We start from the raw sequence: 16,432 nt of genomic DNA, 5'->3' as shown, positions 1-16,432 counted from the left end.
TAGTCAGGATGTCAAAGGTTATGGGAAAAGAGCAGGAGAATGGGTTGAGAGGGATAATAAATCAACCATGATGGAATGGCAGAGCAGACTCAGTGGGCTGAATGGCCTGCTCCTGCTCCTTTGTCTGACGGTCATTTGGTCTTGTTATATCTCAGTAAGTATCAATGTGCATGGGACCATCCCACAGTGAGGATCAGTGTGCATGGGACCATCGCCCAGTGAGGGTCAGTGTGTGTGTGGGACTGTCCCCCAGTGAGGGTCAGTGTGTGTGTGGGACCGTGTCCCAGTGAGGGTCAGTGTGTGTGTGTGTGTGTGTGTGTGTGTGTGTGTGAGACCGTCCCCCAGTAAAGGTCAGTGTGTGTGTGGGGACTGTCCCCCAGTGAGGGTCAGTGTGTGTGTGGGACCGTTCCCCATTGAGGGTCAGTGTGTGCAAGGATCGTCCCCCAGTGAGGGTCAGTGTGTGCATGGGAGCCGTGCACCATCGAGAGTGAGTGTTAGTGTGTGTTTGCCTGTCAGTGCCTGTATGTGTGAAAGACTGTACCCTCACTGACAACGAGTATCTGTGGAACTATAGTTCAGTGACATTCAGTGTTGATGCAACCACTACCGTATGAGGAGAAGATAATTAATTCTGCAGCGGAATTTATGCATTCAGTTGGTTGCTGCCAGCAACAGTACAGACAGGTGAGGAGCCATATACCGGGTTGCGATTATGTTGCTGGACAAGTGGCCATGTTCTGCGACGAGAGGCTGTGCTCTGTAACGAGAGGCCGTGCTCTGAGACACAAGGCTGATTCCCACTATGCTCATAGGAGTCAGAGAATAAATGTGGACATATTAGTTTCAGAGAAATAATGACCCTGAAACTAGCAGATTGTCAGCAAATGTAATTGGGTTGACTATTTTATTCAGGTCTATGTGTGAGTCGAGTGTCCTTAGCAAAGAGGCAACAGGGATGGACAATAAATGCTGGCACTGTCGGTGACATCCACATCCTGATACGATGATATGGTGATAGGAGAGCTTCTACCCTCAACAGCACGGACCCTCACAGAGCCCCGTCAGCAAGTGAGTGAGCTCACTCATGTCTGAGCTGGATCAGACCTCCGGCCATCATAATCCTCTAACTGCGTAAGCTGCGCTGTTGACACCTCCCCCACCACATTCCTCGGCAGGTCACTGAGCAGCTTCCCATTCAGCCTGTTCCATCCAGACGTCCTCCACACATGGTTCTCTGAACCAGAGCCAAATGCACAGCTAAGCTATACTTACACACACAGAGTAAATACTCGACTGCAGGCATCTCTCTTACAAGCCCTCACATATGTAAATCTAGATAACACATACACTCACACTGGTTTAAGATGGCACTGGTGAACCTCTGCGACTTCTCTGGTGGCTAATGAAACAAGGAAAATAACTAAATACTTTGCCAACCACACTTTTTCTGGCGAACAATCAACACAAGTAATAGTCTGTAACTTCCCTTTGGACTTGGAGGTATTTCAATGGGGCAGAACCAAGGCAAGGCAAGGCGGCGGGTCTGACGTCGAGAATGTGGAAGAGCATGAAAGATCGGGCACAGGCTGAATCAAAGCTGCAGGGTTCAGGAGCCAGATGCGCCTGAGCACGATGTGCGGATAAAGACTTACAGGCTGCAATGAAGCAGTGAAGTCCAGCGTATTAAAGCGTCTTTCGGACTGAGAGTTAAGAGCTGGGTCAGAATGAAAAGGTCAGGGTGTCAAGCCCGAGGTGCGGTATGGGCTGGTTCAGATCGCTGCTCAAAGCGGCAGAACCCATTATTTGGATGGAAAGTTAAGCATCAGACCAAATTGAAAAGGTCAGGGTGCCTGGGCCCGAGCGAGGTACAGACCGATTAAGATCGCTGCTCCACGATGTTTACTCGGCTCTGCCCTGAACTAGGTGACTCTTGCAGACTTCAGTTCAGAAGCACTATTTGCTTGCAGTTACTGTTTGCATGATTTTTTTTCTCCCATTGCACATTGGGTGTTCGACGGTCATTTTATGGGTTATCTTATTCTTTTACTTTCTTATGGACATGATGTGTTTTTTATTCTCTGCATATTAGGTGTTAAGACAGCCTTATTTTCGTATACATGGGGTTTGTTTTTGGGTTTCTTTGTTTTGTGGTTCCCTGTAAGGAGATGAATCTCAAGGTTGTATAATGCATGCATACTTTGATAATAAATGTACTTTGAACTAATACACATGCATATGTAGACACATGGACCTACATATGTAGCTATATTTGCCTGGAGCTGTAACCCAGACCAACTGGTACACATGCTTGTAATTGTGAAAGTTTTTATGATTAAGATTTAAGATTTGCTTTTTTTTTTGCCACATGTACATTGAAACATACACTGAAATGCATCATTTGTGTCAATGACCAACACAGTCCAAGGGTGTTTCAGGGGTAGCCCACAAGTGTCAGACGCCTCTGGCAACAAATGACTATGCCCACAGCTTACTAAACCTAACCCGTATGCACTTGGACTGTGGGAGGAAACCGGAGCACTCGGAGGAAACCCACGCAGTCACATACAAACTCCTTACAGACAGCGGCAGGAATTGAACTCGAGTCACTGGCGCTGTAAAGTGACTGCGCTAACCACTATGCTGCCGTGGCACCCATTTCAGAGCGATCTCAGTAAAGGCGCCAGCTGTGCTCAACCGATGCTATTAAATCACCTCAAAACTATGCCTCCTTAAACTTACTTATTAAAACAAATACAAGCATGGTCCATACAACCAGGACTCACATTTTAACTCTTTCATACGAACATATCAGACAGGAACAGTAGAGAAGTCAGCCTCATGACCGTGCTCCGCCATTTCAGAAGACCTCGATTAATCAGATTGAAATTTTGCATTCCCATCTATTTCTAGTAACTTTCCAACTCCATGAGATCTGAAGACATAGGAGCAGAATTAGACCACTATTCCATCATGGCTGATATATTTTCCCTCTCAAACCCATTCTGTTCCCTTCTCCCTGTAACCTTTAACACCTGACTAATCAAGAACCTATCAACCCCCGCTTTAAATATACCCAGTGACTTGGCTTCCATAGCCATCTGTGGCAATGAATTCCACAGATTCACAACCCTCTGGCTAAAGAATTTCCTCCTCATCTTTTTATTGAGGCTGTGTCCTCTGGTCCTAGACTCACCATTAAGCACATCCTCTGCACATCCATTTAATTTAGACTTTTCAGTAGATTTCAATGAGATCCCCCCTCATTCGTCTAAACTCCAGCAAGTACAGACCCAGAGCCATCAAATGCTCAACTCCTCAGTCATCAGCCCTTCCTTAAAAATATCCAAAGACTCTGTAACCAAAGCCCTTTGAGGAAGTGAATCACAGCCTCTGAAACAAAAACTTCATCTCATCTATTTTAAGTGAGCAACTCATCCCTCAGTGTCACTCCTCCCTCAGTACCGCCATTCCAACAGTGTGACCCTCCCTCAGTACCGCCATTCCAAGTGTGACCCTCCCACAGTACCACCATTCCCACAGTGTGACCCTCCCACAATACCGCCATTCCCACAGTGTGACCCTCCCACAGTACCGCCATTCCAACAGTGTGACCCTCCCACAGTACCGCCATTCCAACAGTGTCACTCCTCCCTCAGTACCGCCATTCCAACAGTGTCACTCCTCCCTGTACCGCCATTCCAACAGTGTAACACCTCCCACAGTACCACCATTCCCACAGTGTGACCCTCCCACAGTACCACCATTCCCACAGTGTGACCCTCCCTCAGTACCGCCATTCCAACAGTGTGACCCTCCCACAGTACCGCCATTCCAACAGTGTCACTCCTCCCTCAGTACCGCCATTCCCACAGTGTGACCCTCCCACAGTACCACCATTCCCACAGTGTGACCCTCCCTCAATACCGCCATTCCCACAGTGTGACCCTCCCTCAGTACCGCCATTCCAACAGTGTGACCCTCCCACAGTACCACCATTCCAACAGTGTGACCCTCCCTCAGTACCGCCATTCCAACAGTGTGACACCTCCCACAGTACCACCATTCCCACAGTGTGACCCTCCCACTGTACCACCATTCCCAGTGTGACCCTCCCTCAGTACCGCCATTCCAACAGTGTCACTCCTCCCTCAGTACTGCCATTCCAACAGTGTCACTCCTCCCTCAGTACTGCCATTCCAACAGTATCACTCCTCCCTCAGTACCACCATTCCAACAGTGTGACCCTCCCTCAGTACCGCCATTCCAACAGTGTGACACCTCCCACAGTACCACCATTCCAACAGTGTGACCCTCCCACAGTACCGCCATTCCAAGTGTCACTCCTCCCTCAGTACCGCCATTCCAACAGTGTGACCCTCCCTCAGTACCGCCATTCCAACAGTGTCACTCCTCCCTGTACCGCCATTCCCACAGTGTGACCCTCCCTCAGTACCGCCATTCCAACAGTGTGACCCTCCCACAGTACAACCATTCCCACAGTGTGACCCTCCCTCAGTACCGCCATTCCAAGTGTTACTCCTCCCTCAGTACCGCCATTCCAACAGTGTGACCCTCCCTCAGTACCGCCATTCCAACAGTGTCACTCCTCCCTGTATCACCATTCCCACAGTGTGACCCTCCCACAGTACCGCCATTCCCACAGTGTGACCCTCCCTCAGTACCGCCATTCCAACAGTGTGACCCTCCCACAGTACCACCATTCCCAGTGTGACCCTCCCTCAGTACCGCCATTCCAACAGTGTGACCCTCCCACAATACCGCCATTCCAAAAGTGTGACCCTCCCACAATACCACCATTCCCACAGTGTGACCATCCCTCAGTACCACCATTCCCACAGTGTGACCATCCCTCAGTACCGCCATTCCAACAGTGTCACTCCTCCCTGTACCGCCATTCCAACAGTGTGACCCTCCCTCAGTACCGCCATTCCAACAGTGTGACCCTCCCACAGTACCACCATTCCCACAGTGTGACCCTCCCACAGTACCGCCATTCCCACAGTGTGACCCTCCCTCAGTACCGCCATTCCAACAGTGTGACCCTCCCACAGTACCACCATTCCCACAGTGTGACCCTCCCACAGTACCACCATTCCCACAGTGTGACCCTCCCACAATACCGCCATTCCAACAGTGTGACCCTCCCTCAGTACCACCATTCCAACAGTGTGACCCTCCCTCAGTACCGCCATTCCAACAGTGTCACTCCTCCCTCAGTACCACCATTCCAACAGTGTCACACCTCCCACAGTACTGTGACCCTCCCACAATACCGCCATTCCAACAGTGTGACCCTCCCTCAGTACCACCATTCCAACAGTGTGACCCTCCCTCAGTACCGCCATTCCAACAGTGTCACTCCTCCCTCAGTACCACCATTCCAACAGTGTCACTCCTCCCTGTACCGCCATTCCAACAGTGTGACACCTCCCACAGTACTGCCATTCCAACAGTGTGACCCTCCCTCAGTACCGCCATTCCAACAGTGTGACCCTCCCACAGTACCACCATTCCCACAGTGTGACCCTCCCACAATACCGCCATTCCCACAGTGTGACCCTCCCACAGTACTGCCATTCCAACAGTGTGACCCTCCCTCAGTACCGCCATTCCAACAGTGTCACTCCTCCCTATACCACCATTCCCACAGTGTGACCCTCCCACAGTACCACCATTCCCACAGTGTGACCCTCACTCAGTACCACCATTCCAACAGTGTGACCCTCCCACAGTACCGCCATTCCAACAGTGTCACTCCTCCCTGTACCACCATTCCCACAGTGTGACCCTCCCACAGTACCACCATTCCAACAGTCTGACCCTCCCACAGTACCGCCATTCCAACAGTGTGACCCTCCCTCAGTACCGCCATTCCAAGTGTGACCCTCCCACAGTACCACCATTCCCACAGTGTGACCCTCCCTCAGTACCGCCATTCCAACAGTGTGACCCTCCCACAGTACCGCCATTCCAACAGTGTCACTCCTCCCTGTACCACCATTCCCACAGTGTGACCCTCCCACAGTACCACCATTCCAACAGTGTGACCCTCCCACAGTACCGCCATTCCAACAGTGTGACCCTCCCTCAGTACCGCCATTCCAAGTGTGACCCTCCCACAGTACCACCATTCCCACAGTGTGACCCTCCCTCAGTACCGCCATTCCAACAGTGTGACCCTCCCTCAGTACCGCCATTCCAACAGTGTGACCCTCCCACAGTACCACCATTCCAACAGTGTGACCCTCCCTCAGTACCGCCATTCCAACAGTGTGACCCTCCCACAGTACCACCATTCCCACAGTGTGACCCTCCCACAGTACCACCATTCCCAGTGTGACCCTCCCTCAGTACCGCCATTCCAACAGTGTCACTCCTCCCTCAGTACTGCCATTCCAACAGTGTCACTCCTCCCTCAGTACTGCCATTCCAACAGTATCACTCCTCCCTCAGTACCACCATTCCAACAGTGTGACCCTCCCTCAGTACCGCCATTCCAACAGTGTGACACCTCCCACAGTACCACCATTCCAACAGTGTGACCCTCCCACAGTACCGCCATTCCCAGTGTGACCCTCCCTCAGTACCGCCATTCCAACAGTGTCACTCCTCCCTGTACCGCCATTCCAACAGTGTGACCCTCCCACAGTACCGCCATTCCCAGTGTGACCCTCCCTCAGTACCGCCATTCCCACAGTGTGACCCTCCCTCAGTACCGCCATTCCAAGAGTGTCACTCCTCCCTCAGTACCACCATTCCAACAGTGTCACTCCTCCCTGTACCGCCATTCCAACAGTGTGACACCTCCCACAGTACCACCATTCCCACAGTGTGACCCTCCCTCAGTACCGCCATTCCAACAGTGTGACCATCCCACAGTACCACCATTCCCACAGTGTGACCCTCCCACATACCACCATTCCCAGTGTGACCCTCCCTCAGTACCGCCATTCCAACAGTGTCACTCCTCCCTGTACGGCCATTCCCACAGTGTGACCCTCCCACAGTACCGCCATTCCAACAGTGTGACCCTCCCACAGTACCGCCATTCCAACAGTGTCACTCCTCCCTCAGTACCGCCATTCCAACAGTGTCACTCCTCCCTGTACCGCCATTCCCACAGTGTGACCCTCCCACAATACCGCCATTCCAACAGTGTCACTCCTCCCTCAGTACCGCCATTCCAACAGTGTCACTCCTCCCTGTACCGCCATTCCAACAGTGTGACACCTCCCACAGTACCACCATTCCCACAGTGTGACCCTCCCACAGTACCACCATTCCCACAGTGTGACCCTCCCTCAGTACCGCCATTCCAACAGTGTGACCCTCCCACAGTACCACCATTCCCACAGTGTGACCCTCCCTCAGTACCGCCATTCCAACAGTGTGACCCTCCCACAGTACCACCATTCCAACAGTGTGACCCTCCCTCAGTACCGCCATTCCAACAGTGTGACACCTCCCACAGTACCACCATTCCCACAGTGTGACCCTCCCACAGTACCACCATTCCCAGTGTGACCCTCCCTCAGTACCGCCATTCCAACAGTGTCACTCCTCCCTCAGTACTGCCATTCCAACAGTGTCACTCCTCCCTCAGTACTGCCATTCCAACAGTATCACTCCTCCCTCAGTACCACCATTCCAACAGTGTGACCCTCCCTCAGTACCGCCATTCCAACAGTGTGACACCTCCCACAGTACCACCATTCCAACAGTGTGACCCTCCCACAGTACCGCCATTCCAAGTGTCACTCCTCCCTCAGTACCGCCATTCCAACAGTGTGACCCTCCCTCAGTACCGCCATTCCAACAGTGTCACTCCTCCCTGTACCGCCATTCCCACAGTGTGACCCTCCCTCAGTACCGCCATTCCAACAGTGTGACCCTCCCACAGTACAACCATTCCCACAGTGTGACCCTCCCTCAGTACCGCCATTCCAAGTGTTACTCCTCCCTCAGTACCGCCATTCCAACAGTGTGACCCTCCCTCAGTACCGCCATTCCAACAGTGTCACTCCTCCCTGTATCACCATTCCCACAGTGTGACCCTCCCACAGTACCGCCATTCCCACAGTGTGACCCTCCCTCAGTACCGCCATTCCAACAGTGTGACCCTCCCACAGTACCACCATTCCCAGTGTGACCCTCCCTCAGTACCGCCATTCCAACAGTGTCACTCCTCCCTCAGTACTGCCATTCCAACAGTGTCACTCCTCCCTCAGTACTGCCATTCCAACAGTATCACTCCTCCCTCAGTACCACCATTCCAACAGTGTGACCCTCCCTCAGTACCGCCATTCCAACAGTGTGACACCTCCCACAGTACCACCATTCCAACAGTGTGACCCTCCCACAGTACCGCCATTCCAAGTGTCACTCCTCCCTCAGTACCGCCATTCCAACAGTGTGACCCTCCCTCAGTACCGCCATTCCAACAGTGTCACTCCTCCCTGTACCGCCATTCCCACAGTGTGACCCTCCCTCAGTACCGCCATTCCAACAGTGTGACCCTCCCACAGTACAACCATTCCCACAGTGTGACCCTCCCTCAGTACCGCCATTCCAAGTGTTACTCCTCCCTCAGTACCGCCATTCCAACAGTGTGACCCTCCCTCAGTACCGCCATTCCAACAGTGTCACTCCTCCCTGTATCACCATTCCCACAGTGTGACCCTCCCACAGTACCGCCATTCCCACAGTGTGACCCTCCCTCAGTACCGCCATTCCAACAGTGTGACCCTCCCACAGTACCACCATTCCCAGTGTGACCCTCCCTCAGTACCGCCATTCCAACAGTGTGACCCTCCCACAATACCGCCATTCCAAAAGTGTGACCCTCCCACAATACCACCATTCCCACAGTGTGACCATCCCTCAGTACCACCATTCCCACAGTGTGACCATCCCTCAGTACCGCCATTCCAACAGTGTCACTCCTCCCTGTACCGCCATTCCAACAGTGTGACCCTCCCTCAGTACCGCCATTCCAACAGTGTGACCCTCCCACAGTACCACCATTCCCACAGTGTGACCCTCCCACAGTACCGCCATTCCCACAGTGTGACCCTCCATCAGTACCGCCATTCCAACAGTGTGACCCTCCCACAGTACCACCATTCCCACAGTGTGACCCTCCCACAGTACCACCATTCCCACAGTGTGACCCTCCCACAATACCGCCATTCCCACAGTGTGACCCTCCCTCAGTACCACCATTCCAACAGTGTGACCCTCCCACAGTACCACCATTCCCACAGTGTGACCCTCCCTCAGTACCGCCATTCCCACAGTGTGACCCTCCCACAGTACCGCCATTCCAACAGTGTGACCCTCCCTCAGTACCGCCATTCCAACAGTGTGACCATCCCACAGTACCACCATTCCCACAGTGTGACCCTCCCACAGTACCACCATTCCCAGTGTGACCCTCCCTCAGTACCGCCATTCCAACAGTGTCACTCCTCCCTGTACCGCCATTCCCACAGTGTGACCCTCCCACAGTACCGCCATTCCAACAGTGTCACTCCTCCCTCAGTACCGCCATTCCAACAGTGTCACTCCTCCCTGTACCGCCATTCCCACAGTGTGACCCTCCCACAGTACCGCCGTTCCAACAGTGTGACCCTCCCACAGTACCGCCATTCCAACAGTGTCACTCCTCCCTCAGTACCGCCATTCCAACAGTGTCACTCCTCCCTGTACCGCCATTCCAACAGTGTGACACCTCCCACAGTACCACCATTCCCACAGTGTGACCCTCCCACAGTACCACCATTCCCACAGTGTGACCCTCCCTCAGTACCGCCATTCCAACAGTGTGACCCTCCCACAGTACCGCCATTCCAAGTGTCACTCCTCCCTCAGTACCGCCATTCCCACAGTGTGACCCTCCCACAGTACCACCATTCCCACAGTGTGACCCTCCCACAATACCGCCATTCCCACAGTGTGACCCTCCCTCAGTATCGCCATTCCCACAGTGTGACCCTTCCCTCAGTACCGCCATTCCAACAGTGTGACCCTCCCTCAGTACCACCATTCCAAGTGTCACTCCTCCCTCAGTGCCGCCATTCCGACAGTGTGACCCTCCCTCAGTGCCGCCATTTCCACAGTGTGACCCTCCCTCAATACCGCCATTTCCACAGTACTGACTCCACAGGGTGACTCTTCCTCAGTACCACTCCTCCCAATGTGACCTTCCCTCAGTATCACCCCTCCCGCAGTGTGAGCCTCCCTCAGTACTGCACCCCGAAGCGAGTGACCCTCCCTCAGAACCACCCCCCCACAGCGTGACCCTCCCTAAATACTACCCTTTCCACAGTGTGACCCTCCCTCTTGCACTGCCCATGGAGTATCCACCTAGGTTTTTAAATACCAGTCCCTGTTGTGCATAAAGTCTCCAAGCAAGAAAGCTGCCCACTGTGGTGCAGTAAACCTCAGCAACGGCAGTAAATTTGAATAGTGGGATGAAGTCTCCTGTGCAACACCTCTGCTCCTGTTTTCCAACCATACTTGGCTTATTAGCGATATGCTGACCCTGATCAGGCAGAGTGAAGGGCAGCCGGGCAGCAGTAAGTAGAACTTACCTTAGTAAGGTAATAGACCGACTGCTGGAAGGTGAACATGATGACCTCCTCCAACACCGTCATGGCCTCTTCACTGGCCAGCTTGGTCGACAAAAGCTGCTCACTGTTGCAATCTGTGATGATAGTGAATCAGTTGTCACAGTTAGCAGGGTACAAACATTCAAAAGTCTCCAGCCTGATGGCATAAACATTGATTTCCCCTTCTGATAATTTTCCCCCTCCCCCTTCCTCTTCTATTCCCCACTCCAGTCTCTTACTTCTTCTCCTCACCTGCCTATCACCTCCCCCGGTGTCCCTCTGTCTTCCCTTTCTCCAATGGTCTACTCTCCTCTCCTATCAGATTCCTTCTTCTCCAGCCCTTTACCTTTCCCACCCACCTATCACCTTCTAGCTTGTCCTCCTTCCCCTCACCACACCTTTTTGTTCTGGAATCTTCCCCCTTCCTTTCCAGTCCTGAAGAAGGGTCTTACCCCAAAACATCAGCTGTTTATTCATTTCCATAAATGCTGCCTGACCTGCCGAGTTCCTCCAGCATTTTGTGTGTGTTGCTCAGGATTTCCAGCATCTGCTGAATCTCTTATGTTCATTCAAAAGCCACAGTGGGTGCTTCCCCAAGCACATGATCTCGCACTTTGACAGTGCTTGTATGCAGGACATCAGTCCTCATGCACTTGGTTCTGCACTTAAGGTTTTGACAACAACTCCATCCCAAATACATAAATGAGGAGGTGATTTCACTCTCCTCTTTAATGAATCATTTTCTCAGTCTTGGTCACACTTCTCAGTGCCCTACCATTCACTGTATAAGACCTGTCCTGGTTGGTCCTACCAAGGTAGGATACCTTGCACTTGTCCGCCATTTTTCAGCTGGTTCAGATCATGCTGCAAGCCATGATAGTCTTCCTCATTGTCCGCTACACCCCCAATCTTGCTGTCATCTGCAAATTTGCAGATCCAGGCCCTGGTAGTTTATCCAACCTAATTTCCCTCAAGACAGCAAACACCTTATCCTCTGTAATCTGTAGGGTCCATGAAGTTGAAGCCCCTTTACCTCACTTCTATAGATTCTGTGTCTGTCTCCTGAGTAAATATAGATGTAAGAAAGTCATTTAAGATCTCTCCCATCAATTTGGCTCCACGCATGGGTTACCATTCTGATCTTCCAGAGGACAAATTTTGTCCCTTACTCTGTGCCAGAAACCTGACCACTGTGACTTTCTGCTGCTTGGTCATCCCACCCAAAGATATCCAAAATGGTACCCGTTGAGTTGGGTGGCCACAAGAGTACTCTGCACTGGCTGTTTAACCCCTTTCCCCTTTCTAACCGTCACCCAGTTTTCTGTGTCCTGCACCTTGGGTGTAACTATATATCCATATGTCATATCCACTACGCTGCTCAGCCTCCTGAATGACCTAGAGTTCATCCAGTTCCAGCTCCAACTCCTTAACGTGGAGTGTTGGAAGCTGCAGCTGGATGCACTTCTCGCAGGTGAAATCATCTGGGACACTGGAGCTCTCCCTGCCGTCCCACATCCTGCAGGAGGAGCATTCCACTATCCTGCCTGGCATCACTACTGTTCCAACTGAGCAAATGTAAAGAAGGAAAAACAATAAACTGTGGGGAAAAATTCTGCCTGCAGCTTTTTTTGCCTTCTCTAACTGAAGCCTTGAAGAGCTAATGCCTCAAACTTTCCTCTCAAATTCTGACTCGTTCAATGATGGCCATTCCAACATATTGATGACCTGAAATGTTAATTGGTTCTCTTTCCACAGATGCTGTCAGACCTGGTGCATGTTTCAGTGTGTTCTGTTTTCAGTTACATCTCTTCAACCTGCTACGCTGGAGGGGCTACAAGTGCAGATTTTGCAATGTCCTCAGGATTTAACCCTACATTGGGGTCCAGACGGAGGGATCTGCTCTGATCACATAGTAATTATTTAACCGTGTAAGTGGGTGGGAGGTAGGAAAGGAGCTTATTTTGCTGTTGTTAGTGCTGTTTGTGTTGTTCTGCTGGACATTTGGGGCGTGCTGTGTTGGTGCCTAAGGTATGGCAACACTTACAGGCTGCCCCAGCACTTTCTAGGTGTGTAGCTTGTTAATACAAACAAATGCATTTCAAGGTATGTTTTAATGAACTCTTTATAAATGGCCCCTGCCACTGAACCTCTATAAGCAGACAACTGATGAGCTCTCCCCAACTCCATAGGCTGTGTTTGCTAATTGCTGATCTCTCTCAGCCCGTCAGAAAGTTCCCATTAATTGTCGGCACAGGCTGAAATTCCACCCAATCAAGTATTTGTGCATGTGCAAGCCACTTCAAAAACCTCTGCTAATCTGGCAACCAGAGCCATTAACCGAATCTGATAAAGAGTCACTAATAGGATTGTTGGTCTGAAAGCTCCTGGGGTCACTCACAAATGACGAGTGACTTCACTGACTGAAAGTTCAGATAAACCACAGCCTGTGGCTAATGAGATATAAGACCATAGGAGCAGAATTAGGCCATTTGCTCCACCATTCAATCATGGCTGATCCTTTTTACCCCTCCTCAGTCCCACTCCCCAGCCTTCTCCCATAACCTTTGACACCATGTCCCATCAAGAACCTCATCAAGCTCTGCCTTAAATACACCCAATGACCTGGCCTCCACAGCTGCCTGTGGTAATAAATTCCTCAAATTCACTATTTCTGGCTAAAGAAATATCTCCGCATATCTGTTTTAAATGGATGCTCCTCTATCCTGAGGCTATGCCCTCTTGTCCTAGACTCCCCCACCATGGGAAACATCCTTTCCACATCTACTCTGTATAGACCTTTCAACATTTCAAAGATTTCGACAAGATCCCCCCACATCCTTCTAAAATCCAGTGAGTACAGACCCAGAGCTATCAAACGTTCCTCGTATGTTAACCCTTTCACTCCCAGAATCATCCTTGTGAACATCCTCTGAACCCTCTCCAATGCCAGCATATCTTTTCTTAGATGAGGAGGCCAGAACAGTTCACAGTACTCAAAGGTGAGGCCTCACCAGTGCCTTATTAAAGCCTCAGCATCACATCCCTGCTCTTGTATTCTAGACTTCTTGAAATGAATGCTAACATTGCATTTGCCTTCCTCACCACTGACTCCACAGCCTGTATGGCAGCCTTTGCATACTGTCAGCTGGAGACAAGTCTCTTCAGCACACAGAGAACATAAGACAGTACACCATAGGAACAGGCCTTTTTACCCATGATGCCAATCCCACATACTGCCATACCTTTTCCTGGTTGGTAGCAGCTGGAACAGTTTGTGGTTGGAGTGACTTAGGTCCCCAATGATCCTTCAGGCCTTCTTTGCACACCTATCTCTGTAAATGTCCTGAGTAGTGGGAAGTTCACATCCACAGACGCGCTTAGATAATAAATGTACTTTGAACTTTGAAATGCGTCTTAAACATTGCTATGATATCTGCTTCCACCAACACCCCTGGCAGAGGGCAGAGGGCTACAGGCACCTACCATTCTCAGTGTGAAAATTGCTTAAAAACTGCCTGTTACACCGCTGGTGTTTAGGGCAGCAATGAAGGTCCTCCAGCTCTGATGCTGTTCAGGGTTTCCTCTTGGTTTTCACTATTCAGTCATGCAGGTCCCAGGTGGAGACTCAGAAATACCATCATACTCAGATGTAGAAGGACTCTACATAACAGTTTTGTTTTACCAGTCAGGGTTGCTAGCCCTGAGCTGAACCCCCGAACCTGGAGGTCTGGTGGAGCATTCTTAGTCTGGCCTCTACCCTTTGATTGGTTTGCTGTGGGTGATCTTACCAAGAGCCAAAGCATAAAGCCCTGACTCCAGCTAACATAGCTCTCCGGGTCACTGAGGCACACAAGCCTCCAAACCACAATGTTGTGGTCCTTTTGGAGGGGTGTAAAAATCTTGCCTCACAAATCTCCTTTAAACTTGTTCTATCGCTGAGCAGCAGTGAACCACCTGATTGGCCTATCAGAGTTCTCTTTGGGAACTAGTTGACTTGATCAGCATTTCTGATCTGGCTATTGCTCACCATTGCACTTAATTAAAAAAAAACAACTTTCCCCTTCTCATCTTAAAACTATGCCCTCCAGAGTTTGACTTTTACTTTCAGGAAAAATGACTAGATACTCTATCTATGCCTCATATAACTTTATGCATTTTTTCTGAGTTCTTCTTGCCCTCAGAAACTCCAGTGAAAACAGCACTAGCACAAGACCATAAGATATAGGAGCAGAATTAGGCCATTTGGCCCATCAAGTCTGCTCCACAATTTCATCATGGCTGATCCATTTTTTCTCTCAGCCCCAGTCTCCTGCCTTCACCCCCATATCCCTTCATGCCGTGACCAATCAAGAATCTATCAACCTCTGCCTTAAATATACATAAAGACTTGGCCTCCACAGCTGCATGTGGCAACAAATTCCACAGATTCACCACTCTCTGGCTAAAGAAATTCCTCCTCATCTCTATTCTAAAAGGATGCCCTTCTATTTTGAGGCTGAGTCCTCTGGTCTTAGATTCTCCCATCATGGGAAACATCCTCTCTACATCCATTCTATCAAAACCTTTCAGCATTCAATAAATTTCAATATTAAATACTCTCCGATCCAGACAACATCCAGGTGAACCACTCCTGCACCTCACCACAGGCTCCACACCCTTCCTGTGATGACCAGGCTCCAACTGTGACCTTATCAAAAGTTTTATATGCCTGGAACATAGCTTCCAACCTTTCCTACTCAACTCACTGGCCAATGAAGACAAGAGCTATGGACTTGCACCCCAAGATCCCTCTGTACATCAATGTTCCTCAGAGCCCTACCATTTATTGTAAACTTTCCTCTTACATTTGACCTCCCAACGGGCACCAGCTCACCCTTGCCCAGATTAAAACTCCACCTGCCATTTCCAAATGTTCTATATCCTGTTGAATCCACAGAGTAGTAATTTCCACATAACCACCAACTGGGAACCTATGAGAGGACCACAGCCTTGTCACGGCTTGGAGGATTGCATGCCTCAATAACCTACAGAGCTACGCTAGCTTGGAGCCCGGGCTTTATGTTTGGCTCTCGGTAGGGTCACCCATGCCAAACAGGTCAAAGGATAGAAGCCAGACTAACAGTCCTCCAGGTTCGGGGGTTCAGCTCAGGGCTAACAACCCTGACTGGTCAAACAAAACTGGAAACAACAATGAAGAATCATCCTACATCTGAGTGTGATCGTATTCCTGAGTCTCCACCCGGGACCTACAGTAGTCAAGAGCAGGACAAAGCTACTGGCGTGATGAAGGAAGCCCTGAACACCACCAAAGATGGAGGACCTTCATTGCTGCCCTAAATGTCAGCTGCATAATGGGCAGTAAGTAAGTACCAGTCTAGGGAAATGACCTTCACACTTATAGAGTCAGAAGATTCAGAAGTCTTGTGTAAATTTGGGTTTGGTTTGGACATGATTACAGCTTGGGGTGACATGGCTGGTCTGCTCCCCTGCATTACACAGACACATCACTAAAAAGTGGTTTTGCAGGTATAGGAAGCAAAGGTTGAGGTCTAAAGGTTGAAACCCTAAATCCGGAAGTTGGAAGCTTAATGTCTGTGAGTCCAGCCTTGGGACTGGAGATTCAAGTTTTGCTGTCTGTGAGCCTAAGAGTCCAGTCCAGGGACTAGAGGTTCGAGACCTGCTGTCTGCGAGTCTGGGGCCAAGGATTGGTGTTCGAGACCCACTGTCTGTAAGTCTGACAGTCCAGTCCAGGGACTGGAGGTTCAAGACCCGCTGTCTGTCAGTATGAGAGTCCTGTCCAG

General features: G+C 50.6%; 1 protein-coding gene across 2 annotated transcripts in view; it reads right to left on the bottom strand.

Annotated features, from left to right (window-relative positions):
• The window catches only part of LOC134336452 (ras-associating and dilute domain-containing protein-like), a 154,286-nt gene that overhangs the window by 83,492 nt on the left and 54,362 nt on the right, over positions 1–16,432 (bottom strand). For both annotated transcript variants that reach the window (XM_063030698.1, XM_063030699.1), the window contains one exon: positions 10,614–10,726. In XM_063030698.1, coding sequence (XP_062886768.1) covers positions 10,614–10,726 — 113 coding nt within the window. The remainder of the gene's footprint in view (positions 1–10,613; positions 10,727–16,432) is intronic.

Source organism: Mobula hypostoma, chromosome 22 (assembly GCF_963921235.1).
Source record: "Mobula hypostoma chromosome 22, sMobHyp1.1, whole genome shotgun sequence".
Classification (NCBI taxonomy): domain Eukaryota; kingdom Metazoa; phylum Chordata; class Chondrichthyes; order Myliobatiformes; family Myliobatidae; genus Mobula; species Mobula hypostoma.
The sequence above is the reverse complement of the archived record's forward strand: the minus strand, read 5'-3'. Positions and strand labels throughout refer to the sequence as shown.